This window comes from Ursus americanus, chromosome 2 (genome assembly GCF_024610735.1).
Source record: "Ursus americanus isolate L20-20 chromosome 2, mUrsAme1.1.p, whole genome shotgun sequence".
Lineage (NCBI taxonomy): Eukaryota > Metazoa > Chordata > Mammalia > Carnivora > Ursidae > Ursus > Ursus americanus.
This window is the reverse complement of record NC_142128.1, coordinates 17,945,873-17,970,483: the sequence shown is the minus strand read 5'-3', so window position 1 is coordinate 17,970,483 and position 24,611 is coordinate 17,945,873. Positions and strand designations below refer to the sequence as shown.

Genomic DNA, 24,611 nt, shown 5'->3' with positions numbered 1-24,611 from the left:
TCGAGGTGATCTTGGTAAATGTTCGTTTGCTGGGAATAGTCCCTTGGTTCTAATGATCTATTTTCAGAGGAGTTTTTCTCAAAGTAACATATTTCATTTTTTGCCTCTCTTCCTGACTTTTGGCAGGAGCTAAGAAAAAGCCTGGAACTTAGTGTAAATCTGCAGAGGAAACAAAGAGATTGTTCCAGCGATGAGTATGACTCTATCGAAGAAGAGGTGCTCTCTGAGCCCGAGCCCGAGGAGCAGGTGCTGGTGGGCCACCCCAGAGAGGAACCCCCTCTTTCCAGTGGGGACTCCGTGCAGAAGGATGTTCCCGAGGACCAGGAGATGGAAGGACGCCCTCCCCAGGGCCCAGACACCCTCGTGGTGCTGGAATTTAACCCAGCTTCCAAGAGTGAGTTCTGTCTTTTGTGAGTTGTCTTTGCCTTTGGTGTGTCTGGGTCTAATGGCAGGACTTGAATTTCCAGCAGTATGTGGTGTTCAGCTTTGGGGAGACCGTCCCACAGACCAGGGAGGTATATCAGTCAGATCTCTGCTGATTGCGAGAAGCAAAGGCTTCCAGAGGCCTACAAGTGACCCTGAAATTCCAGATGGCAGATGTCTGGCAGACGGTTCTGGGGGCCTATCCTGTGCCTCATAGGGTGTGTAGCAGGACCTGTATTTCTGGCGTAAGCAAAAGGGGCTCTATTGGCTTGGATAACTGAGAAGTCCACAGCTGTCAAGGACTCTCCCCTCCCCTCCCCTCCTTCCCCCTTCCCTTCTCCTTCCCTTTCTCTCTCCCATCTCTGCCTTCCTTTGTCTTCGTGCCATTCACAGGTGGGCTCTCCACATACAGACACGGAATTGAGACGTGGGCTTTACGCCTACATCAGAAAGTGGATTTTTCTTCCTCAAAGCTCCACCAAAGGTCCCAGGCCTGGTTCTTGAACCCACATTGGGTCACATCTCCGAACTTGTCACTGTGGCTCCAGTTGACCTGGTCCAGCCCGTAAGGCTCTGGTGTGGTTATTGCCACCTGAACCACGTGGACGGATAGTTTCCTAAGGAAAATTCAAGGTGAATCTGAAGAAGGAGGAAAGTGTGCTGGGCAGGCAGAAATAGCAGCTGTCCTGGCTAGAGGAGGTCTTCCAGAGAAGACCCTGGAAAGGAGAGTAAAAAAAGCAATTGAGGCGGGGCAGGGAGGGGCCTTCCTGTCACAGTCCCCGTGCCCAGTCCTGGGCTCGCTTGGTCTGCTTGCCCTTCCCTCTCCATTCCAAGTACAGCCTCCTCAAAGCGGCATGTGCCGTACTTTCTGAACCAAATATCAAGGCCAACCAGCTGGGAAGCATGTGTAAGCCTACGGGAAGAGAAATGAGGGACTGTCTGAAATCAGGCGGAGTGTATTAGTCTGCTCAGGCTGCATAACAAAGTACCACGGACTGGGGGGGCGGAGCTTCAACAGCAACGGAGATGTATCTCTGTACAGTTCTGGGGGCCGCAAGTCCAAGGTCAGGGTGTCGGCAGGTTGTTTTCTTCTTGGGCCTCTCTCCGTGGCTTCTCCCTGGGTGTCTTCTCCCTGTGTCCTCACGTGGTCTTCCCTCTGTGTGTGTCTGTGTGTCCTAATCTCCTCTTCTCACAAGGACACTGTCAGACCGGACGAGTTGACTAATTTACCTTACTAATTGCCTCGTTTTACCTTAATTACCTCTTTAGAGACCCTGTCTCCGAATACAGTCACATTCTGAGGTAATAGGGATTAGGACTTGAACATATGGATTGGGGGGGGGGGCGGATATAATAACAAGCAGCCCTGGAAACCCCACACGCAGTGGTCGATGCCTCCAGAGAAGAGAACATTTGTCCCTCAGATGTGCTCGCGCTGTGTTCTCTTGTCTCCAGACCTTTGCTTGGGCTGTTCCCTCTGTCCAAATGCCCACATCTCCTCTTCTCTCCACTCTGAACCCTGAAACCTGGCTTCCTCCTTTCCCCTCAAGACTCAGCTCAGGGGCGGCTTCCTCCAAGAAGCCTCCCTTGCCCTCCCAGCTCGGCCAGGTGGGTCAGTGCCTCCTCTGCTTCCAGGTGTCATCCTGGCACTGGTCTTGCCATGGACCCCAGTTGTCTTTCTCCCCCTCTGGCCTGTGAGCTCTGCCAGGGCCCAGACAAGCGCTAAATAAATAACAATAAATAAATAATAGCAATTCCCAGCATTTACCGAATCCTTACTAACATGTGCCGAGTGCTACTCTAAGGGCTAAGCATCTGTAATCCTAAGCACAACGCCAAGGCAAGTCCTGTCAATGTCCTTGCTTTAGAGCTGGGCACGCTGGAGAACAGAGAGGGCAGATAGCTTGCCCAAGGTCACACAGTGTGGGATTGAATTTGCCGGGAGTCTGAGCCCAGAGCTTGGGCCCTTAATCAGTAGGCTGAATATATAAATTGAAACAAGTTACAAAACAATGGTTGGGCTTTTAGGAGCCAGTAAGTAACACCACCCCACTCTGACTTCCCTCCTAATTGAAACAGATGAGAGATGGGCTTGGGAATCTGATAGAGCAAATGTTTACCTTTCCAGCTGAGAAGAGAGAACCAGCTTGCTGGCTGAAGTAGGCAGACCCCTGACCCCAGATGCTGGCTGAGCTGGGCCACTGATGGCATCAGTGTGGTGGCAGATGGCCGTGTGCCCTGAGGGCCACCCTGCCGGAGGAGGGATGGGAGTGGCTGGATTGCGCTTGGATGGTTTCCTGCCACCACCACCCTCTGTCCCATCCCCTGTGTCCTCCCTGTGAGTGAGGGCCAGTGCATGAGTGGCACAGGGAAAGGCAGAAGTTATTTTCCCAATAACTGGACAGGGGAAGGCCAAGTGGTGGGTCAGCTTAGGAATTCAGGGAGGAGGATAGGGCGCCTGGGTGGCTCAGTGGGTTAAGCATCCAACTCTTGATTTTGGCTCAGGTCATGATCTCAGGGTCATGAGATTGAGCCCCACATGGGGCTCCATGTGGGTGTGGAGCCTGCTTAAGATTCTCTCCCTTCCTCCACCCCCTCTCCGCCCTCCCACCTCTCACGTGCTTGCACACTCTCTCTCTCTCTAAAAAAAAAAAAGGAATTCAGGGAGGAGGGGAGAACCCCCAAGAGTCTTGAACATCATGAAGACTATAAAACAGGACACTGGTTGGGGATGGGGGTCAGAGAAGGACCCTGCGAGCTGGAGTGGTCAGAGAAGCCTTCTCAGGAGGTGATGGTCATGCTGGGACAGGAATGAAGAGGAAGCAGCCGTGAGAACAGCATCCCGGGGGGCAGGGAGTAGCAAGCACAAAGGGCTCGAAGAGGGAATGAGCGTGGTGTCCCCAGGGACAGGGAAAGGGCCAAGTGAGCATGTGGGACCTCAGACAGACAGCTCCAGCCTCAGAGCCCTACTCTTTAATAGTACGTATTAGTTCTATAACAAATGATGAGAAACTCAGTGACTTAAAACAACACACATTTATTTCCTTATGGTTCTATAGGCCAGAAGTGGGACGTGAGGCTCACTGGCCTAAAATCACAGTGTCAGCAGGGCTGTGATCCTTCTGGAGGCTCTAGGGGAAAATGTTCTCACCTTTTCCAGCTTCTAGAGGCTTCCCCATTTGTTGTCTCCCAGCCCCTCCCTCCACCTTCAGAGCCAGCAGCCTTGAGCCTGGCTGTGCCATTCTCCCAGAGTCCCCTGTCCCTCTGGCCCTCCTTCTGCTGCCCTCTTCCATGTGTGCGTGCGTGGGCGTGTTTTACTGCGGTAAAGTACACCTGTTGTATTTTAGCATTTTCGCCATGGCTTAAGAGCGCCTCTTGGCGTCACTAAGTACAGCTGCTGTGTAACCATCACCATAATCCATCTCCAAAACTTCCTCATCATCCCAAACTGAAACTCTGTCCCTCTTCCACTTTTAAGGACCTTTGTGGATTACATCGGATCCACTGGGATCATCCAAAATAATCTCCCTAGTTTAAGGTTAGCTGATTAGCACTGTGGATTCCCCTTTGCCTTGTGACTTTGTGTCAGGCCACCTTTGGGCGGGCCATTATTCGGCTTCCCATCTTCCTCCTGGGATGGCTGGGGAGGTGAATGAGACAGGGTGGACCAGGGAGCTGACCCACCCAAACGCTCGGGACGTCGAACCCCATTGGTGCTGGCTGTCACTCTTAGCAGCGGCAGCATATTTTCAGCACGTAGGGAGTCAGTCTTGTGATCATTGGCCCCTCTCTGTTCTCTGTCTTGTCCCACTGGACATAGGCCTGGATGTCATCCCTTGGGTCTTGCATTTCAGGCCAGCCAGGGAGCAGCTGCTTCAGGAAGTACATAGAAAAATATACACACGTTCTTCATAAAGTCAAGAGGGGATGGTGGAGAGGTTGGTGCAAGTCTGAGAGACCCCACACGAGCCCCCTACCTCCATCCTGAGCTCCCAAGAATCCCATGGGGCCCTGGATTCTGGGACTCCCTCTCTCTGGGCCCCCCAGAAGCTCCCAGGATTGCTCTGCTGGAAGTGCTATCGCGTTGCACTCCCGCAGGCGGTTCCCGGGTTTGCTGCCTTCCCAGGCCAGGAGGTCTGCATACAGGGACTTAACCGGTCTCCCTGCCTGCAGTCTCTGTTCTGCTTAACCACCCCAGCCTCGCTGCCGACAGGGCTGTTCTGCCAGGCAGCCCTGAGCGTGGCCTCCTCCTGGCACCCTGGCTCCCTTTTCCCTGCGCTTGGGCCATTTGGCAAACCTTCTGAAGTCACTTTTTTTTATTTTTTGCCACCTACACAAGCCTCCTGTACCATTTCTTAACTGTTATTTAAATGAGCACCTTTCTTTTTTTCTTCTCCCTCTCTCTCAGTTTCTTCCCCAACCCCCCTTCCTTTCTCTTTCTTTTCTTTAGTAATTCTAGGATTGTTCTAAGCAATGCTCTCTCAGTGAAGTCAAGGGTTCAGTAGGCTGGTTACGTGTTTTTCCATGCACGTCTGGTTATGTAACTGCTTAAAAACCATTTGCCCACACGGCATCTGGCATCATCTCCCGTTCCACCTGTGGTCCAGGCACCCCACTTTGGGAAACACTGACTCAACAGCATGGCCTCCAGGCCCTTCATTGTTTGGCTCCAGTCACCCCCTCAGGCCCCAGCCACTCACCTGCCACGTAACCTTCCAGCTGTCAAGCCTTTGCACGTGCTGTTCCCTATGTCTGGAATGCCCATCTCCATGCCTCTGGGAGCATCGTGGTCACCTGTAAGGGCCCTCTGCACTGTCTGCTGCACTCCCACCTGCCACATCCTCCAGGTTGCATGCTCCTCCGTGCCCCTGGTACTGGAACCTTCTTCTGTCCCAGCTCTCCCCCCTTATCCCTTCCATCATCTTTTCCTCGGTGAGGCTGTGAGTACCTCGGGGGCGGCAAGTGTGTTTCACCCTACCCTTTCCGCCCCAGGATGTCCTTGGTGGCACCATTACTTTATGTACCATGCTGCCCATTAAACCCAGCACCTCATCGATTGCAAGACTCGTTCCTACTCAAAATGTTAACATCTGAAAACCTGTACATATCATAGACCATTTCAATTACTTGCCAAAATGTGCTGCATTATTCACATCTCTGATCCCAAACAAGCATGGTGCCTGGCACGAGTCGGGGTTCAAGAAGTATCTGTTGAATGAATAAGTGAACGAACCGGCAGATACCGGAGCAGCATGACCCAACGTTGCTGGGTCTCCGTGTCTGACATCTAAACCATTGTTTTCCTACAGGTAACAAAAAGGAAAGGAATTTGTCTGCTAAGCGGAAGGACAATGCTGAGGTTTTCATTCCCAGTAGACCCGAACTGAACTTGAACCTCCAGCCCTCTGCTGTGTTCCCAGACCAGGAGAAGACATGCTCAAGTAAGGGTTCTGGCAGCCCCTGAGCAGGGCTGGGACTGGGCCTGGGTCCCTCTCAGTGGGATGCCGTGTTGGAGGAGTCCTTGCTGTGTTACCCTCTTCATCAAGGCCTGAGCTCACCTTTCACAAATGTATTGTTAGTCAAGGTCTCAAGAACGTGTGTGTATGCGTGTGTGTGTGTGTGCGTGTGTGTGTGTGTAATTCCAATCTGCAGGATGGGTTAGCAGCTTGGAAACCCAGGAAGAGCCAGTGTTCTAGTACAAAGGCCATATACACTGGAAGGGCCAATGTTGCAGAGGAAGTCCAGAGGTAGTCTTCTAGAGAGTTCTCTTACTTGAGAGAGGGTCAGTCTTTTTGTTCTATGCAGGCCTTCACCTGATTGGATGAGGCCCACCCACATTCTGGCTGGTAATCTGCTTCATTCTCCAATGAAAATGTTAATCTCATCCAAAAACACCTTTCAGAAACACCCAGAGTAGCATTTAACCAAATATCTGGGCTTCCTGTGGCCTAGTCAAATGGACACATGACATTAATCATCATGGCGCCTTTCTCATTCTGCAACCAAGATGTGGTTATAATTGAAAACCTATTTTCGTTTTGGTTTTACTTTTTAATTTTGTTTTTACTCTTAAATTAATTTGTTTACTTTATATGGATAATGATGCATGCAAATGGTGCTACATTCTAAAAGTACAAGAGTTGATGGTGAAGTCGGTCTGCTGCTCTTCTAATGAAATGAGAAGTTACGTTGATTGAGTACTTACCGCGAGCCAGCCACTGCTGTCAGCTTTGAGTCCTATCACTTGTAAATAAATGATAATCCGTATACATAGCCCTTGAGAAAGGTCCAGGGATTGTCCCTGTTTCACAGTGAGGAGCTGAGGCCCAGAGCAGGTGATTCACACGGCTAGAAAGTGGCCGATGTCGCCCCAAACCCTGGTGGACAGACTCCATGCTGTGTCCTGATCAGCGGACCGTACGCCCTGGAGGCTGTCCGTGAATCATTGTAGCCCGAGGCCCTGGGTCAGATCCAGGGACAGAGTGCATCTGGGGAAGCCACTTGCTTCTGGGTTTTCCACCCAAAACAAAGCACCTCAGTTCAAGGCACCCTGGTATCCCAAGAATTTGGAAGCCTGGGGTGTCCTAGGCAAATATCCAGCCCCAGCCAGCCAGCCTTTTGAGACAAGCAGTCCGTCTGAGCCAGGGGCCCTGCCCTCTGTGGCCAGCATTCCATCCGTGTCTCCTGGGAGCTGGAGGGACTGAGGCCTGGGCTCTGGGCAGGTGGAAGGAGGAGAAGTAGCAGGAACAGCCATCACTTACCGAGCACTAGCTCGAGCTGTGTAAACATCGTCTCTGTTTGGATTCCCCCAGCCACCCACTCCAAGGTGAGGATTTGCGAACGAGTCCTTTATTTGGGAGGTGGTCCCTGGTTGGGGCAGCAAAGGGAAGGAGCCCAAACTGGCTTTATCAGCAAGCAAGTTCACTGAGCAAGCAGAACGCCTCCTGGCTGGGGAGTTCTGGGGGGCAGTGCTGAGCACAAGCCTCTGCGTGTGAGCTCTCCTCCCCACCCGGGGCAAGGGAGCTAGGCTCTTCCGCGTCCCTCCAGAGCCAGAGCTGTGGGCCGAGGTTTGGCTGAGGGACTGTGGGCAGGGCAGCGCCCTGATTAATTCTTACCACAACCCGAGCTCCAACTGAAGGAGAAGACATGTGAATACAGCACAAGGCGTTTTAGGTAGCAAATGATATATTTTTTTAAGATTATTTATTTATTTGAGAGAGAGCGCAAAGTGTTCGAGAACACAAGTGAAGGAGGAGGGGCAGAAGGAGAAGGAGAAGCAGGCACCCTCTGAGCAGGCAACCTGACGCTGGGCTCAATCCAAGGATCATGACCTGAGCCAAAGGCAAATGCCTAGCCGACCGAGCCACCCAGGCGCCCCTAGGTAGCAAGTGATTTTAAAAAGTGTCTTTAAGGGAAAGAGTCCAAACTAACTCACGTAACTACAAAGTTAAGGTGGTGGGATCTTAGGCACAGCAGGATCCAGTGATGAAAATCAGAAGTCTTCCTCTGTCCCTGTCCCACTCCAACACTCTTTGTGCCCTTTGTTCTTAAGCTGACTCTTAGGGGTGGTGGGAGGGCCACCCCCGTCCCTGGGCTCTCAGCCCGGCAGTCCAACAGCCCAGCAGCCCCGGCAGAAAGCAAGCCTGACCACCTGCTGTAAATCCTGCCATGCACCTGCTAGCTCTGTGACCTCAGGCAGGTTACTTAACCTCTCTGGGCCTCATTTTTCCATCCGCCCAGCAGGAATAAGAACGATACCCTCATCCGATGGTTGCTATCAGGATAAAAGGGCTGGAGAGAGGATCACTAGCTCAGAGCAGGTGCTTGGCTGGGTCAGCTGACACTGTTCCCACAAATTCCAGCAAAGCCTCGGAGCCACTGTCATTCCTGGCTTAAGTCCAGGGTGCTTCCGGGAAGGAGACACAGGTGCTATCACCAGAGGCAAAGGGAGTGGGTGCTAGGCAGCAAACTCCAGGAGATCCCTGTGGATACTCTGCCCCCTTCTCCCATTTCACAGATGAGGAAACCAAGGTTGAGGACATGTAAGTTGCTTGTCGAGGGTTGCAGGCAGGATGGCAAAGCCAGGATTCACACCCAGGCTCTTAGGCCCATGCTCTGGAGTGCCGGGCCCAGCTGGGCCCCCCAGGGCTGGCTGGTCACAGAGATGGCTTTGGAGGCACCAAGGGGGGTGCTGGCCCTGACAAGCCCGGTGGTAACTAGGGCAGCATTACGGCATGGGTTTTCAGTCCAGGACGGGGAGCCCTGGGGTGGGGGGATGGGGAATTGGGGGAGCCGTTGGGGCCGGCAGCAAGCATCCTGGGGATGTGGCCTGGCCTATGGACAGGGCCAGCCGGGGAGACTGGGCCATGGGGCCCAGGCCCAGGGCTGCAGTCAGGGAAGGCTGCAATCCAGCCCAGTCCAGTCCTGGATGGGCTTCCAGGCAAGGCAACAGGTCATTTGTTGTCTCCTTTACCTCACCAGAAACCTGTGTCTGGAGCACCCACTATGTGCCAGCCTTGGTCCAGGGCCTGGTGACCCAGTGAGCAACGCACTGCTCCTGCCGTCTTGGTGTTTATATTTCAGCGGGCAGGGGTAGATAAACACAAAGATGGGGTGGTGACAGCTACCACCAAGACAGCAATGGGGTGATGGCTGGGCGGCGTGCTTAAAGGAGGCCTCTCTGAGGAGGGGAAACCTGAGCTGAGGCCTGGTGAGGTCAAGGACTAGCCCTTTGCAGAGGGGGGAAAGCCTGTGCAAAGGCCCTGAGGTAGAAAAGAGCTGCTCAGTCAGCTCAAGAATCAGAAAGAAGGCTGGAGGCTGGAGCACAGGGAAGCTGAGATGGGGTCACAGAGTTGAGCAGGGGCTGCCATGACTTGCTTTACATTTGAATAAGGTCCCTCTGGCTGCCACATGGAGTGTGGCCTGTCGGGAGCCATGATATATGTGGGGTGACCAGGGAAGAACCCACTGCACGGTACAGAAGGTGGTGACTCTGTCTCTGAGTCTTACCAGTGGCTCCATTCCTGATAGCAGTCAGGCTTGGTGATGAGACTAGTTGTGACTTATCCTGAAGGATCAGGGGCCAGAAGCTGGGCAGTGGGGAGCCCAGATAGGGCGGGAGAGCCAAGACGCAGCAGTGATGGGGGATCCCTGGCCTGTCACTTGTCTGGGGTAGGTTGTGCAAATAGATAATTTGAGATATAGTCTATAGGGGTGAAGAGTAAGATCTAAGATGTTAGAAAAACCTTGTGAATTTTGAATCTATCCTCTTTGGTCAGAAGAAGCTGGAAGGAGAGAGAGAGAAGGGGCCAGGGGACAAGATGAAGGCCAGGTCAGCTCTCGGAGCCCCAACAGCAAGTGGAGAGTGTAGGTGGCAATCCCGGGTGGTGGTGTTTCTTCGACACCCAAACTAGCTTCACTGACCACTGCTTCCGTGGCCAAGACTCCGGTCTATACTGCTGGTGTTCACTCTTTGTGAAAATTAAAGGGTTTCCAGTAAGTTCCTTCAAAATGAGTTGTTGAAAGAAATGAAACCCAGAGTAGGGTGCCACCATGCAGGAAGCCTTCCGGAGTCCCTGGTAGAGTGGGAGCAGGACCGTGGTGATCAAGCAACCTTCCCAGCCATCCTGCTGGGCTCACTAGGACTTCCCTCCTTCACGTGCATGCCACGATCACTAGAGTTCCGTGTCTGGGTAATAGAATGAAGAGCCAGCACTTACAAAGCACTGACCCAGAAAAGCTCTGTTTTATATCACACATGTAATTTTGCATTTAATCATCTAAACCGTCCCATGCAGTAGACACTGCTATTAGCGACAACCATTATACAGAGGAAACCAAGGTACAGAGAGGTTGAGGAATCTGCCCAAAGTCACACAGCTAGTGAGTGGTGAAATCAGTGTTTGAGAAGCTGATGGCAGAGTCTGTTTTCTTAACCACTCCACTGGGTGCGTGGCCCCTCATGTGCCAACTAAAATGCTATTTGCTTCCCACATAGCCACAGCAGCCCGGTCTGAACCGAAAACATGCCGAAAAATCAGAGTTGAGTCCCTTGTGATATTTTTTTCTAATGCTCGTTGATATAAATGTATAACTGTTAATATTTTAAAAGTTAAACCATGTATCAGCTAAAATAGTTTTGAGGGACACCTGGGTGGCTCAGTCGGTGAAGCATCTGCCTTCAGCTCAGGTCATGATCCCAGGGTTCTGGGATCGAGCCCCACGTCGGGCTCCTTGCTCAGCGGGGAGCGTGCTTCTCCTTCTGCCTGATACTCTCCCTGCTTGTGCTTCCTCTCTCTGTCTCTGACAAATAAAATCTTTAAAGATAAATAAATAAAATAAAATAGTTTTGAATGCCGTATTAGCTTCCTCAGACTGTTATAACCAAGTACCATAGTCTGATTGGGTCAAACAACAGGAATGTATTGCCTCCCAGTTCTGGAAGCTAGAAGTCTAAGACCAAGGTGGCATGTTCCCCCTGAAGGCTCTAGGGAAGAATTTGTACCAGGCTTCCCTCCCAGCTTCTGGTAGTTCCTCGACTTGTGACAACTGACTCCAGCCTTCACATGGCTCTCCTGTGCCTGCATCTGTTTGTGTGTCCAAATTTCCCCTTCCTAATGACCTTCTCTTAACCCCATCATCCGCAAATACCCTATTTCTTTTTTTTTTTTTTTAAGATTTTATTTATTTATTCGACAGAGATAGAGACAGCCAGCGAGAGAGGGAACACAAGCAGGGGGAGTGGGAGAGGAAGAAGCAGGCTCATAGCGGAGGAGCCTGATGTGGGGCTCGATCCCATAACACCGGGATCACGCCCTGAGCCGAAGGCAGACGCTTAACCGCTGTGCCACCCAGGCGCCCCTGCAAATACCCTATTTCTAAATCAGCTCACACTGACAGGGCCTAGGGATTAGGACCTCAGCATCTTTTATGGGGACACAGTTCAACCCATCACACATACCTTCATGGACAACATTTTGCAAAGTAAAGCTTAGTTAATTTATAATCAGCCATTCTCCAGAAAGTTCTGCCGTGTTCTAACAAATTACAGCAGCAAGTAGTGCGAGACTGACAGATACACAAGGAGATGAGAGTGAAGAGAAGATGAGGGGAGAAAAAAATAGGATGAAGCCAGGGGTGAACAAATGGGCACATGCGGGGGTTCAGTAGTGACTCTGAGCTTCCTGGCCACCATGGCGGAGGAGCACGCATTCGTATAAAAAAACGCATGTCACTGGGTCCCTCTGATAAAAATCAGATTGCCAGCTGTCCCTGGTACTTGGTTCTTAGAGCAATTTGTCCCATCGGCTCCCCGAAAGAAGACACTGTCTGAGGTCGTGGAACAGTTTGAACAGATTTGGAGCTCAGCCTCTCAAATATACTTGGCCCCTACATAAGCTAAATTTGAAGAAAGTTGAAAACCATGGCATTGTCACCACCCTCACACTGGGACTACGGTGGAGCCACTTTTCACACAGGGATTAGGTTCTAAAGGTCAGAAGAAGCGCAGGCGGTGGCCAAACCCTTGGCCATCCCTCAAACCGATGATGAAGGGCATCGTATGTGTGTAAATATGGCCCTGTATAGACTACCCCATACAGACCTATCTCCAGTAAGCCCCAGATGGAGCTGGGAAATCGTCTCTCCTCCACAGCGGGAACAAGCCCAGCTTCTTGGCCGAGCCCCAGATGAAGCAGGTGACTTCATTTAGGGTCTGGGCTGCAGTGCAAATGTGTGTTTTTAGACACTGGCATTATGCTAAGGGCACTGGGTGTTTATACCCGCAGAGGCACAAGGAACCTGAGACTTCCTGAGAAGACAGTGGAATCAAATCAGCTCACCCCTTCCAGGCAAAATCTGGACTGCTTACATGCTTTATATTTGGGGGGGAGACTGTCTTTTGGGGGGCATGCACAAATGAGCCTCTTTATATCTTCCCGGTGAATGGAACCTTGTATCACCACTTGTCTCCTGTTCAGTCTAGTGATGCTCTTTGCCCTAAAGCCCACCAGCTTTCTTTTTTGGTCGCTGTTTACATGGTGTGTCTTCTTTTGTCCTTTTGCTTTCAAACTTTCTCCTTCCTTACGTCAAGGTTTGTCTCTCGTAAGCAGCATGTAATTGGGTTTTATTTTTTTTTATTTTTATTTTTTTTAAAGATTTTATTTATTTATTCGACAGAGATAGAGACAGCCAGCGAGAGAGGGAACACAAGCAGGGGGAGTGGGAGAGGAAGAAGCAGGCTCATAGCGGAGGAGCCTGACGTGGGGCTCGATCCCATAACGCCGGGATCACGCCCTGAGCCGAAGGCAGACGCTTAACCACTGTGCCACCCAGGCGCCCCTGGGTTTTATTTTTATCCTCTGACAATCTACGTGTCTTAATGGGCACATTTAGTACATTTACATTTAATGTAATTGCTGATATACTTGAGGTTAAATCTACTATGGTATTGCTTGCTTTTTATTGGTTCTGCCTGTTTTATGTTCCTCTTTCTCTCTTTTCTTGCCCTCTTTGGAACTGATTACTTTCTGTTGTTCCTCTTTTCCCTCTGTATTAGCTTGTTAGTTATACATCCTTTTATTATTCTTTCAGTCATTACCCGAGATTGCAATGCGCATTCTTGACTTATTTGAGTCTACTTTAAATTAGCAAGTTTACCACTTCCCATTCAGTGGAAGGACCTTACAACTCCGTAACTCCATTTACTCCCCTCCTGACTTAAATGCTATTATTGTCATGCTTTTTAATTCTTCCTAGATCTTAAGCCTCACTAGATGACGGCATCATCATTATTATGATTGCTATTATTTTTAATTTTACACAGTAGTAATTTGGACTGCCCATATTGTTAACCTTTCTGTGTTCTTCGCTCCTGGCTCTTTCCAGGTCACCCTGACTCTCAGGCTGTGGCCCCAAGTCTGTCACCGGCTCTGCTCAGCCTCCCAGCTTTGCAGCGGCTCAGATCAGAGTCAACAGCTGCTTGAGGGAAAATACTTCCCAGGTGCTGGGTTCACCTCTCTGGGTTTCCTTCCCCTGCCTACTTTTGACCCTGTAATCCTTCACAGCCCTGTTCGCTTTCCATGTCTTCAAACAAATTTCTTTTTTCCAAACAGATTTGTATAATATTTGGTCCAGGTTTTCTAGTTGTGCTCCAAGGAAGCATTGGTCTGTATTGACATTACCAGAAGTACGCCTATTGCCTGCACTCTTTAACGAGTTACTTCTCCTCTTGCCCCTTTTCCTTTGGCCAAGGTCATAAAATTGAATTTGTGTCAATTTAATGTGCATATGATGCATGAGAGCATAATTCCTCTCTGTCATGGTAACTGTCGTGGTTCTAACGAAGGGGTCTTAATGTCCTATATTGCTCCAGTCTCTTACCCATGAGTTTTCCACAAGACTTCCAGAGACCTGTTGTCTTCTTGAGGGTGGAAGAACATCAGTCTTTAATGCAGAAAGTTTACTGTCCAAGTTGTCAGAGTGCTCTAGGGAAGTGATATATCTGAACCACTTTTCTCAGACAAGCTGCCAACCATAGAAATAAAGTAACGCCCCTCAGCATGATTGAATTAGAGGACCCTGACAGCCTGCACTTAGCATTTCTGTCAGGTACCAGCAGCAGAAAGACCATTCTGCCAAAGTCCAGAGTCTTATAACATAGTTCGTCCGTGTTCATTATTAATAGCAAGTGACAGAAATCCAAACTGGCTGAAGCAACAAAGGAAAATGTATTGCTCCCAGAACCTGGGAAGTCCAGGACTATAGATTTGGCCTCAGGCATGGTGGGATCTAGGTGCCCAGATGATATCACCAGGAAGCTGTTTCTTCATCACTTAGCTCTAGTCTTCTCTAGTCCAGCAGGTCTCAAACTTGGAACATGTATCAGAATTATTTGCAGAGCAACTAAAAACACAGAGTTTTGGGTCCCAGCCCCAGTTTCTAATTCAGTGCGTCTAGAACGGAGCCTTAGTATTTTAATCACCTAACAAGCTCCAATGATGCTGATGTTGCCGGTCCGGGGACCACATGTTGGGAACCACATCTCTAGTCTCAGGCACGGCCCACAGATGGCCCCAGGGGCTCTAGGCTCTCTCTTACTGGCTCAGCAACCCTAGGGGAAGGGAAGGCTCCTTTCCTAATAATTCCAGCAGAGCCCAAGAATCAGCTCTCCCCTGAACGGGTCTCCAATCTCCATGGACAGGGAGAGGCAGTTCTGTCCTTGCCCCAGGCCGGGCCAGGAGTGGGGTCAGATCTGTCCAAACTGTAGCCTGAGAAGAGTGGGGAAGGGCCAGTTCCCTGAAGGGAAGCTGTGCAGGTGGTCACTGCTACAGGGAAGTCAGAAACAACTGTCATTCGTTTCATAAATCAAGCAGGCAGGACATTTGGCTACAGATTCTCCAGAGGCAGAGTATGGACCGAAGGACCGTCCTATCCAAGAGGGACGAGTGTAGCCATTTAGTCAGGGCGGCATGGGGAGCCCTGATTGCCTTCCTTGAAAATCATATGCATTCCCGGGCTGGAGAAGAGCCAGCAGCAAAAGGATGAGTGTTAGAGTTACAGACAGCACCTGCCCACCGAGGGGCCCAGAGAAGCTCTAGAGACAAGAGAACACAGGCCTTGACGAGCCATGCGTATCAGCTATTTACAGCTGCCTAACAAGCCGCCCCAGAATGCAGTGGCTTGAAGCAGCAGCCCTTTTACTTTTGCTCAGGTGTCCACAGGTGGGCTGGGTGGCACTGCCATGAGCTGGGCTGGAAGGTCTCAGAGGGCCAGTCACTCACATGACTCGCAGGCCGCTTGGCCCTCGGGCCTCAGCTGGGATGACCGCCTCTGTTCCACGTGGTCTCACTGGCCAGCACGTGGTGGTCTCAGGGTAGCAAGAGAGGACACACCCCAATATGTAAGTGCTTTTTAAAGACTGCTTGGTCACGATCATCCAGTGACCTGTTGGCCAAAGAAAGCCACCAGACGAAGCCCGGCTAGAGAAACAGTCTCCACCCCTTGCATCACGGTGCAAAGCAGCACACCTCGAGGGGAGAAGGGGGAGGAACGAGCGGACACTGGTCACGGTCTCTTACACCGTGGGAAGCATGTGGCCTGCCGAGGCTGTGCCGTGGTGGAATGCACGGAGGTCTGGAGTACTCAGGGGTAGACCATTGTCCCAGGCGCAGCCTCCTGCCCACCTGCCGGTTGGATTTTAGAGGTGAGTGTGGGCATCTCAGGACAAAACAGGGCTAAGTCAGCTGTTTCCTTGGACCTTTTGCTGTACAAATTAGCACACAGTTTCCCGGCTGATGGGCACCGGACCCCAGAGAGTGGGGGTGCACTGCGGGACCCGGAGGGCTTATAACCCGTCTAACAGGGGCACCGCTACCCAGCTCTGGCCTCTGATTGCTGCATGGGAATGCCAGTCAGGGCCTACCAGATTGTATGATTTTTTGGGAGATGCCAGGAAGTCCAATTTTCAAGTGGATTTCCTCTTTAAAAAAAAAAAAAAAAAAAAAAAAAAAGCTTGGCATCTATTTCCAATTTAAAAAAAAAGTAAAAGTCACTCAAGACATCTGCAGCTGGATTTGGCCTGTGGGCTACTGGCTCATGATCTTCCCCCTAAACCCTTGTTCTCCAATGTAATGTCGGCCCTTCCCGTGGATTCCCAGGTGACCTAAGAGGCCCCCCACGTGCAGTAAGGGGTAACTTTGCTGATACCCTGAATGTGAGCTTTTTCAAGTCCCAGCTGGCAGGTGGGAATAAGTCACCTCGCCGACCAGCAGGCCCGCATCCTCCTCTCCTCTCTTCTCCTGTGACATGTGTTGTATTCACCGCAGATCTCCCGTGTTGATATGCTCTTTGTTTCTCCGGGAGAGAGACACAAGGCAAGTGTTGGTGAGGCAAAGAGCAAGTAAAGTTAGCGGAAAAGGGATGCTTTTCTACCAGAAAAGAGCAGTGTGGGATAAATTAAAATGTGCAATTTGGTTCTTGCTGTTGGCACAAATTTATTGTGTGAATAAATCTGACACTCTCTAGGTGTAGGACGAAAATAAATCCACCCTCGTGTGGTGGTAAGGCCGGTGCAAAATGGGCTCGCCCAAGTGAGCAATGAGGGCGTCAAGACGAGTTAAAAGGTGGTTGCCTCATGCGTTGTGAGGAAATACACAGTAAACACAAGCTGGCCGGCAGAGACGTGGTTCGGGAGGACACGAGCACCGTGTGCCGACGTTTCTGGGAAGCCACGGGTGGGGAAGGCTCTGGTTGTGGAGCTGCGGAGTTGACCTTCACTCGGAGAAAGGCTGATTTAATTTTTAAAAGCATCTTCTTAGCACAATATGACTCAAAGGGCACAGGCAGCAGTGATCATGCTGCCAGGGGAGCATTCCCTCCAAGGGGAAGATGCTTGGGGGTGAAGAGTTTGTGCAGACAGAACTGGCCCCCACTGGAAGAAAAAGCCTACCTTGGTATCCTTTTCCAAGAAGAGGCGAGCCTAGGGTTGCAGCGACCAAGGACAGATACGTTGTCTCAGGCGCCCTGTTCCACCCCAGCCCCAGGCCACGAAGATACCAGGGGGCGGGCCACTTGCCCACAGAAAGATGGTAAAAAGGCAGGGGTCGTCACCCAGTTCTTTTCAGAGCGACTTTATACATGCTCCATGGGGGAAATGGAGAAGGAGCTCATGAATTGCGGGTTCTGCTGGTCCTGGCGCTGCCGGAGCCTTCCACCAACACGGGGGTTCGAGCCGCCGGCCCCATGTCAGAGTGTGAACACAGTTGTTTAGCTTTACACACAACGTCTATGATTCCCATAGAATCACCTATAGGATCAGAAGGGGCCTTGAATTTGTCAGCTCTGCTTTCCTGCTGATGGTGGAGAAAAAAGTATGCGTTAGTGATATTCACAAAAACCAAGATTGGCAAGGTTTGGGGTGGAAATCATTTTCCATACATCCTTTGGACAAAACTCATCATGCCAGGTTCCAGGGTGGTAGCATGAGGCCTCTTCGGCTGATGTGGCCTCGGGGCCACACGAGAGCGCAGCCCAAGACTTCTCCCTCCTGCCCACTCCAGCCCGCCTTGCCATTCCTCATCTGCCAAGCCCCGCCCACCTCAGGGCCTTCGCACCTGCTGTTCCCTTGGCCTGGAACAGCCTCCCCATATGGGTATTCTCAGGGCTCACTGCCTTCAGGTCTCCGCTCAGATGTCGCCTTCCTTAACCAAGTGTCTCAAATAAGTGTCCCTTTCCCTGCCTCATCTCTGGCCTTTGCTGACTTTGCTTCTCATAGCACTTGTCTCCACCTGCTTGATCCACATCTGTCTCTGACTGTGAGGTCTGTGAGGCAGGCGGGCGTGTCATTCCACAGCCTAGTGAAGGTCAAGAGCCTGTGTCCTTAACACCTTTGCCTTGCTGGGAACCCATTTCTGCTTCAGCGATCCTTGGGGCGAGGGTGTGGATTTTTCTGTTCCAGCTTCAGTGTAGCTCAAGACAAGGTCCTTTAGCTTCCTTCCACTCCTCCTCCCTGCCCCTCCCCCACCCCACCTGAGCCTGGTGGGGCCCTCTGCATCCCTTTTACCCACCCGCATTTCCACACCAGTAATGTTCCCCGCTCCCATCAGCCTGTTAAGCTGAGCTGCTTCCAACCATCCTTCTTTCTGCTCCATGTTTGGGTATTTGTTTTACCTTCTCATCCCCCCCACCCGCCCCCTTGCAGCAGACCAAGTCCCTGATAAGAAAGGCAAACAAGGAAGACTATAAAGTGGCCTTGACCGAGATGAGCAGAATCCCGGATCACTTTTCCACCAGCTCCTCACCTCTTTTGTCCCTAGGAGCAGCGTTGGGGCAATGACGAAAGACAGTACATCAAAGTCAGAAAATGACCCACTTGCTGTTTATCGCCCAGGCTGGCCATCTGCAGGCATTCCAGGTTCCTTTGGGTGCCCTTGACCCTTCTGGGAGAGTGTCTTGGACTTGTCGTGGCCTTGGGGTAGGCTGTCCCTTCGGCTCTGTTGGCCTTTGTAAGGTTTCTTAAAAACCAGAATTATGTCCATGAACAAATAAAATTCAGGGGATTTCACATAGATTTCAGATTCTAGCTTTTCTTGGGGGAAAAAAAATGGTAACACTGAGAGTGTAGCCCTATATGGCAAGTGTTGGCTGGAGCTGGGCTGTGGCCCCTGGCCCAGGGCATTCAGATTCACAGCCACTCCCTGGGTGCCTGGTAGAAATTGATATACCCTCATTTTAGTTTAGCTTTCCCATAAAAAACCCATGGTCTCCCATCAGCCCAGTGCCTGGCTGTACCGGAAGCCAGCCCAGTGGAGCTGCTGTGTTTCCTTTCCTCTCCTCCCAATGCCATCCCGGATGTTGCTGCTAGAACTCTCCTTCAGATGCAACATTCTAACACAACATAGTAGCAGGGTCAAGTGCTGCAAGGAATCTCCAGTATTCAACGTAAACGGATGGACTCAAGTACTCAGTATTCAATGGACGCTGTTTTATATATCCTACGAGGTCACCTGTGAATTCCCAGTTTATCAGAGGCCAGCTTCCATGGCAATCTTTGACATTATTGCTAAATGATACAATCCAGTTGCTTCTGCTGAATTCACATCTCCGGCACAGACCCTCTCCCAAACTCAAACTCAGACTCGCGTGTGTACGTGCGACTTGCTGGCTCCACTTGGATGCCTGAATCCCGTCTTGGACCCACTCTGCCCGAACCTGAGCCCCTGCTCTCTGCTCCTGATGCTGTTCTACCCACAGCCCTCGCAGCTCAACCTTTCGTCTCTCCCAGCCACATCCACGTTGTCAGGACACCCCACGGGCCCTGCCTTCAGTACACATGCAGGATCTGACCACAGTCTGTGTCCCTCCTCCGCTGCTGCCGTGCCTCCCCTGGCTGCAGCTAGAAACTTCTAGAAGCCTAGTCTCACTGCTACCTCCTCCACCTCCCTTCAGTCTGTCCCCCACTCAACACCTAAGTCAGGTCAAGTCCTCCCGTGCTCTAGAGCGTACAGTGGCTCCCCATTTCACTCAGAGTAATGGCCTTACGGTGACCTCACGGCTCTGAGTGACCTGGCCCTCCCCGCCCCCACTCAGGCCACCTCAACCTGTTTCCCCCGCTGCCCGTGGCTGCCCCATGAACACACCACCCACAGGTCTCGCCGGTGTCTGGAGCACAGCTCCACCCTGCAGTCCCACTCTGTTCCGCTCTGCCTGTTCTTCCATAACATTTTCTGACACCTAACACTCTGTTTTGTTTATAATTCCCCCGGGCTACTTGTCCTACTTTATAAGGGCGGGGTCCTCTCCGCTGTCACTGCTGGGTCCCCAGTGCTGAGGGCAGAGCCTGGCACTGTAAATATTTGCCGAGGGGATGAAAGTCAATGGGTAAAAGCCTCTTTAAGCATTCCAGTAGAAATATTTTGAGCAGCTCTATTTTTCAATGGAGTTTTTTTTTCTAATATTGAAAGAATCCACGTATAAGTAATAGAGAGGATGTTATAGTGACCCCCGTGTATCCATTACCGATCGTGAATTGGTGGCCAATGTCGCTTCATGTACATCCCCACCCACAGCCCAGATGATTAGGAAGCAGATTCGAGTCATCGTTTCGTTTTATCTGTAGAGAGCTTAGCACGCTTTTCTTTTCCTGCTGCGTAGCCCTCTGTGGGGTGGGGGAACTGTATTTCATTTTATTCAGCCAGTCTTCTTGGGTGCTGTTTGCATGTCACTTTATCCTTTATAAAAGCAATTGTCCTTCCCTCGGAACTTCCGGGATCGACCTCAGCACCGCAATGCTTTTGTCTTAAACTGAGATGTAAAGTCTTTGCAGTTCTTGTCATCCATGGGAAAACAGAACAAAATAAAGTAAAATATTCCCAAATACGCATCTGTCTCTGTGATAGCATATATTATTCCTCATAGTACTTTGTGAGAACGTTAATTGTTTACAACTTTTTATTTAGATGCGATTTCAAACTTAAAGTTGCAAGGATAGTACAAATGATCTTCCATATACCCTCCAGCCCCACTCACCGGCTGTTAACATTTTGTCCCAGTTGATGAATTGAGTGACTGATTGATTTTTTTTTTAAGTAAGCTCCAGGCCCAACATGGGGCTTGAACTCACAACCCCAAGATCAAGAGTCACACGCTCAACCAACTGAGCCAACCAGGTGCCCCTTGTCCCTGATGACTTATATTTGTACTCTGTGTGTGTATTTTTTAATCATTTGAGATGAAGTTGCAGACATCATTGACCCTTGACCCCTGCACACTACAGTGTGTATCTCCTAAGACTGGGGCATTCATTTTCCATGAGCACAGCACACTCAGGGAAGTCAGGAGAGTTAGCGTTACTACAATACTATTATCTACGCTGCACACTATATTGGAGTTTCTGCACTTTCTGTAGTAACGTCCCGCACACCAGTGCTTTCCCACCCAGGATCCAGGGCCAGGATCAGCACCGCATTCTCTTGCCATGTCTGTCCAGTCTCCTTTAATTTGGAATCGTTCTCCAGCCTTTTTTTTTTTTTTTTTTTTGTCTTGCATGACCTTGACATTTTTTGGAGAATACAGGCCAGTTGTTTTATAGAGTGTTCCTCAATTTGGGTCTAATAGATTTTGAGCTGCCTCTGAGACCTCCATCTAAAGGCGCACCCCCTGTTTCCCACCCGCAGGACCTGGAAGCCGCCGCGAGAGACCCCTCTCGGCCACCCGCAAACCCGTGCAGGAGGCTGAGGACCGAGAGGAAGACGCCTCGGCCGTGCTCAGGGCCATCCAGGTGGAGAATGAAGCCCTGCAGAGGGCGCTCCTCGGCAGAAAGTCCGAGCCCCCCGCCAGCCCGCTGCAGGTGCGTTCAGGGGCAGAGGGGAGGGACCACAGAGGAGGCGGCTCAGGGACCCGGTGGTGTCTGAGCAGCACTTGCAAAGAGCAGGCAGTGAGGAGAGAGACGTGTTGTAGGCATCCCCAAACTCAGACCATCTGCATGTCTGCTGCTCGATGCCCAGTCACTCCCTGACCTGCCAAAGATCCCCATTTCCTTCCCCTTCTTTTTTGTTTACTTCTGAAAGCCCAAGGTGGATGCCAGTTTGCTGGATACCTTAAACCAGGGCTGCAAACTGGTGGGCCAGAGAAAGAATGGAGTAGACAACAGCCCTGGCTGTTCCGAAAAGACCTCATTCCCCAGAGCACGAGCCCCTCGGGCCTCTGCAGCCCTCAGCGCTCCCTGATGTCTTGCCTCTGACCCATTGCACCTGTTCCGGAAATTTCTCTGGCCTGGCAGGTGTTTGAGTTTGTGCCCACCACCTTCAGCTTTGCGCAGAAAGCAGGAGGATACGTGGCAGGGTGGAATAGGGACCCCTCAGGAGCTGGAGGCTTTGGGCATGCCTCGGTGTACGCATCCCGCACGCCAGCTGCCCTCTGGGGCATTCATCAAGCAGTACCTCTTGTCTGTCTTCTTGGAGCTCAGTCCTTTGCCCCTGACGTTTGTGTCTATGGGATCTCAGGACGGTCCCTGCGCCTCTGTGCCCTCGTCTGGCCGTGCAGAGTATGTAGTGAATGGCTTTACTCTGACATCAGATCGTGTGATTACATCATTCCAGGACACGGAGGGACCAGCAGCAAAATCGTGGACCAGTCTACTGAAGGGGAAGGAAGAGAGCCCTGAGGTGAGTGAAGGCTTGAGCAGAACAACAGAGCCCCTGTACCCACTGTCCCCAGCAGCATCCGGGGGTCTCTAGAGATCTTTCCCCCTGTGGTCCCAGCAAGCCCTCCCTGTCCTCCCTGAGCACGGTGTCATTCTGCCCATTTCACAGATGGGGAAACCCAGGCTGGAGTAGCTTGCCCGAGGTTACGAGTGGAAGCCAGAACTCACCCAGGCCTGGGAACTCCAATTCCTTGTCATGTTTCTGTTTCCTGACAAGAAAGGACAAAAACAGATCTTAGGATCCTGAATAAATAAATTATATCTGTACCTACCTAGGTCAGTTAGGCCTATCTCAGCAAAGACGGCCTCAGTGAGTTCAGACGTGAACGAATACAACGCCCAGAAGCGTCTTTGTTAGATTGTGCACAGGTCTGGGCCATGTGCTCAGAATACAGAGGTGGCTAAGTCAGATCAGATTAGTCCCTGGCCTCAGGGAGCTTGCAGACAACACGCAAATAAAGCCATAAATACACCAGATGACTTCAGAGAGAGCTGACAGTAAAGGGTTATAGATGGGGGCTACTCTCTGAAAGGGTGGTCCAAGAAAGCCCCTTGGGGGGTCCCATTTGAGCTTAGCCCAGTGCATTAGGGAACCAGCCAGCCACACGGAACAGCAGGTAGAAGGGACAGGGGAGTGCTTTGAGGTGGGAATGAGCTGGCCTGATCCAGGGGCAAGAGGAAGCCTCACTGGGGTGAGGGTGGGGGGCACCAGAGGGTAGAGAGCAGACGGTGGGGAAGGGAGAGAAGGTGGGGAGGGAAGAGAAAAGGCCCCAGAGCACCATCGCGGTTTCCTCTATGTGTCCCACCTGGCCTGTTCTTTCCCAGTCCTGTTGAACTTTCGCCGCCTGACATTTCTGATCGGGCTGTGGGACTGCTCACCGCATCGGCGTGATTTCTGGAGGACCTGACCCTGGCCCCGCAGAGCTTCCGATGACTAAAATCATTTGCAGATAGAGAGCAGAGCACGTTTCTAGTTTAGATGATAAATGTTAAAGAAGGAGGATTAAAAATGAAATGGCCCTAAGGATGTCACTGGAATCCTTCCATGGAGTCTGGGTACTTTGTAGCAAACAGAGCGGGGGTGTGACCGAGCTGGGGAGAGATTTTGATGAGAGAAATTTTTCTTTCTTTTTTTTTTTTTTAAAGATTTTATTTATTTAACAGAGAGAGAGAGACAGCCAGTGAGAGAGGGAACACAAGCAGGGGGAGTGGGAGAGGAAGAAGCAGGCTCCCAGTGGAGGAGCCTGATGTAGGGCTTGATCCCAGGACCCTGGGATCACGCCCTGAGCCGAAGGCAGATGCTTAACGACTGAGCCACCCAGGAGCCCCTAGAGAGAAATTTTTCTATAGCTAATTGAAGAGATCATTTCCTGGGACCTCCCGGATCCTAAGAAACGGAGATCTCTGTCTCTTTGCAGAGATCGTGGTGGGAGATCCTGGATCTCACCAGCCCGTGTGGACTCTGTCCCTCTCGTTCCTATTCCCTCTTCCTGCTTAATAAGCATGTCCATCCCCCGCAGCTTCCTACCCCCGTGGCCACCAGTGCGAACAGCACGACGATCCCGCAGGAGCCATCCAGGGCAGCAGAGGGAGCCAGAGCCGTCAGCGAAGCCATCGACAGAATCGGCCTTCTGGGGAGCAGGTACCTACCGAGAACCCCATAGTAATGCAGCCCTAAGGATCTCCTTAACTGAGGTTTCTCTTTGCTCCTCCTCGGTTATTCCAGGCTGCGCAAAGCTGCTCCTTTAGACCGTGCCCTCCCTCCCCTTCCAGCCCCAAAGCGCGGAACTGACTTGATGTCTTTCTGGCCCATGTGTCTTTGCTGGTTCGGTTCCGTCCACCCCGTGTAAGACTTCATCCCCCCCAGGGGCTTCCGTCGGAGGACCCCATGTAGCAGACAGTGGTGAACTTGCTGTCACTGGGCTGGGGGGGTGGGCGTCTAGAGGGGAGAAGGGGAGAGTGGCCCAAAGCAGTGTCCCTTCCACCGTCATTTTTCTGTTAAGTTTGTTCAAAAGCAGCTCTCGGTTCCATTAACTTGTAGGAGCAGCTACTGGAACTGTCAAGTGTTCTCTTCAAAACAGTCTTCCCTTTAGTCTTGAGGCAACATTGATCTTCGGAAAGATGCACCAGGTCGATCCGATAGTTTCAAGCATGGTTGGCACACAGCCACGCCCGCTGGGCACCGTGGTCTCTGCAATGTGCCGGCACCTGGCTGGGGGGCAGGAGGGGATGGAATCCAGCGGGCATGCCGGTCACGGAGCGGAGGCCCTGGCCTGGGACTCTGTGCTCTTTCCGTGCCGGGCATCCCTGTAAGAGTCTGAGACCCCAGACTGTGTACCCCGGTGGCCATGATAGAACTCAGGGGTTCCTCTGCGCAGGAAAGGGGTGGTGCCTGAGGATATCTTACGTCTGATATACTTCTGTTTGCGGGCAGCACACACGTCATCCGCTGCTTTTTTCTTCATCCTCAAGATCCTTGGTGCTCCGG

At 51.4% G+C, this 24,611-nt stretch overlaps 1 protein-coding gene across 7 annotated transcripts in view; it reads left to right on the top strand.

The window, feature by feature from the left end:
* Positions 1–24,611, top strand: part of KATNIP (katanin interacting protein) — a 183,259-nt gene that overhangs the window by 93,956 nt on the left and 64,692 nt on the right. For all 7 annotated transcript variants that reach the window (XM_087869345.1, XM_087869348.1, XM_045775225.2 and 4 more), the window contains 5 exons: positions 127–394; positions 5,733–5,864; positions 21,096–21,268; positions 22,020–22,085; positions 23,644–23,765. In XM_087869345.1, the coding sequence (XP_087725471.1) occupies positions 127–394; positions 5,733–5,864; positions 21,096–21,268; positions 22,020–22,085; positions 23,644–23,765 (761 nt within the window). The remainder of the gene's footprint in view (positions 1–126; positions 395–5,732; positions 5,865–21,095; positions 21,269–22,019; positions 22,086–23,643; positions 23,766–24,611) is intronic.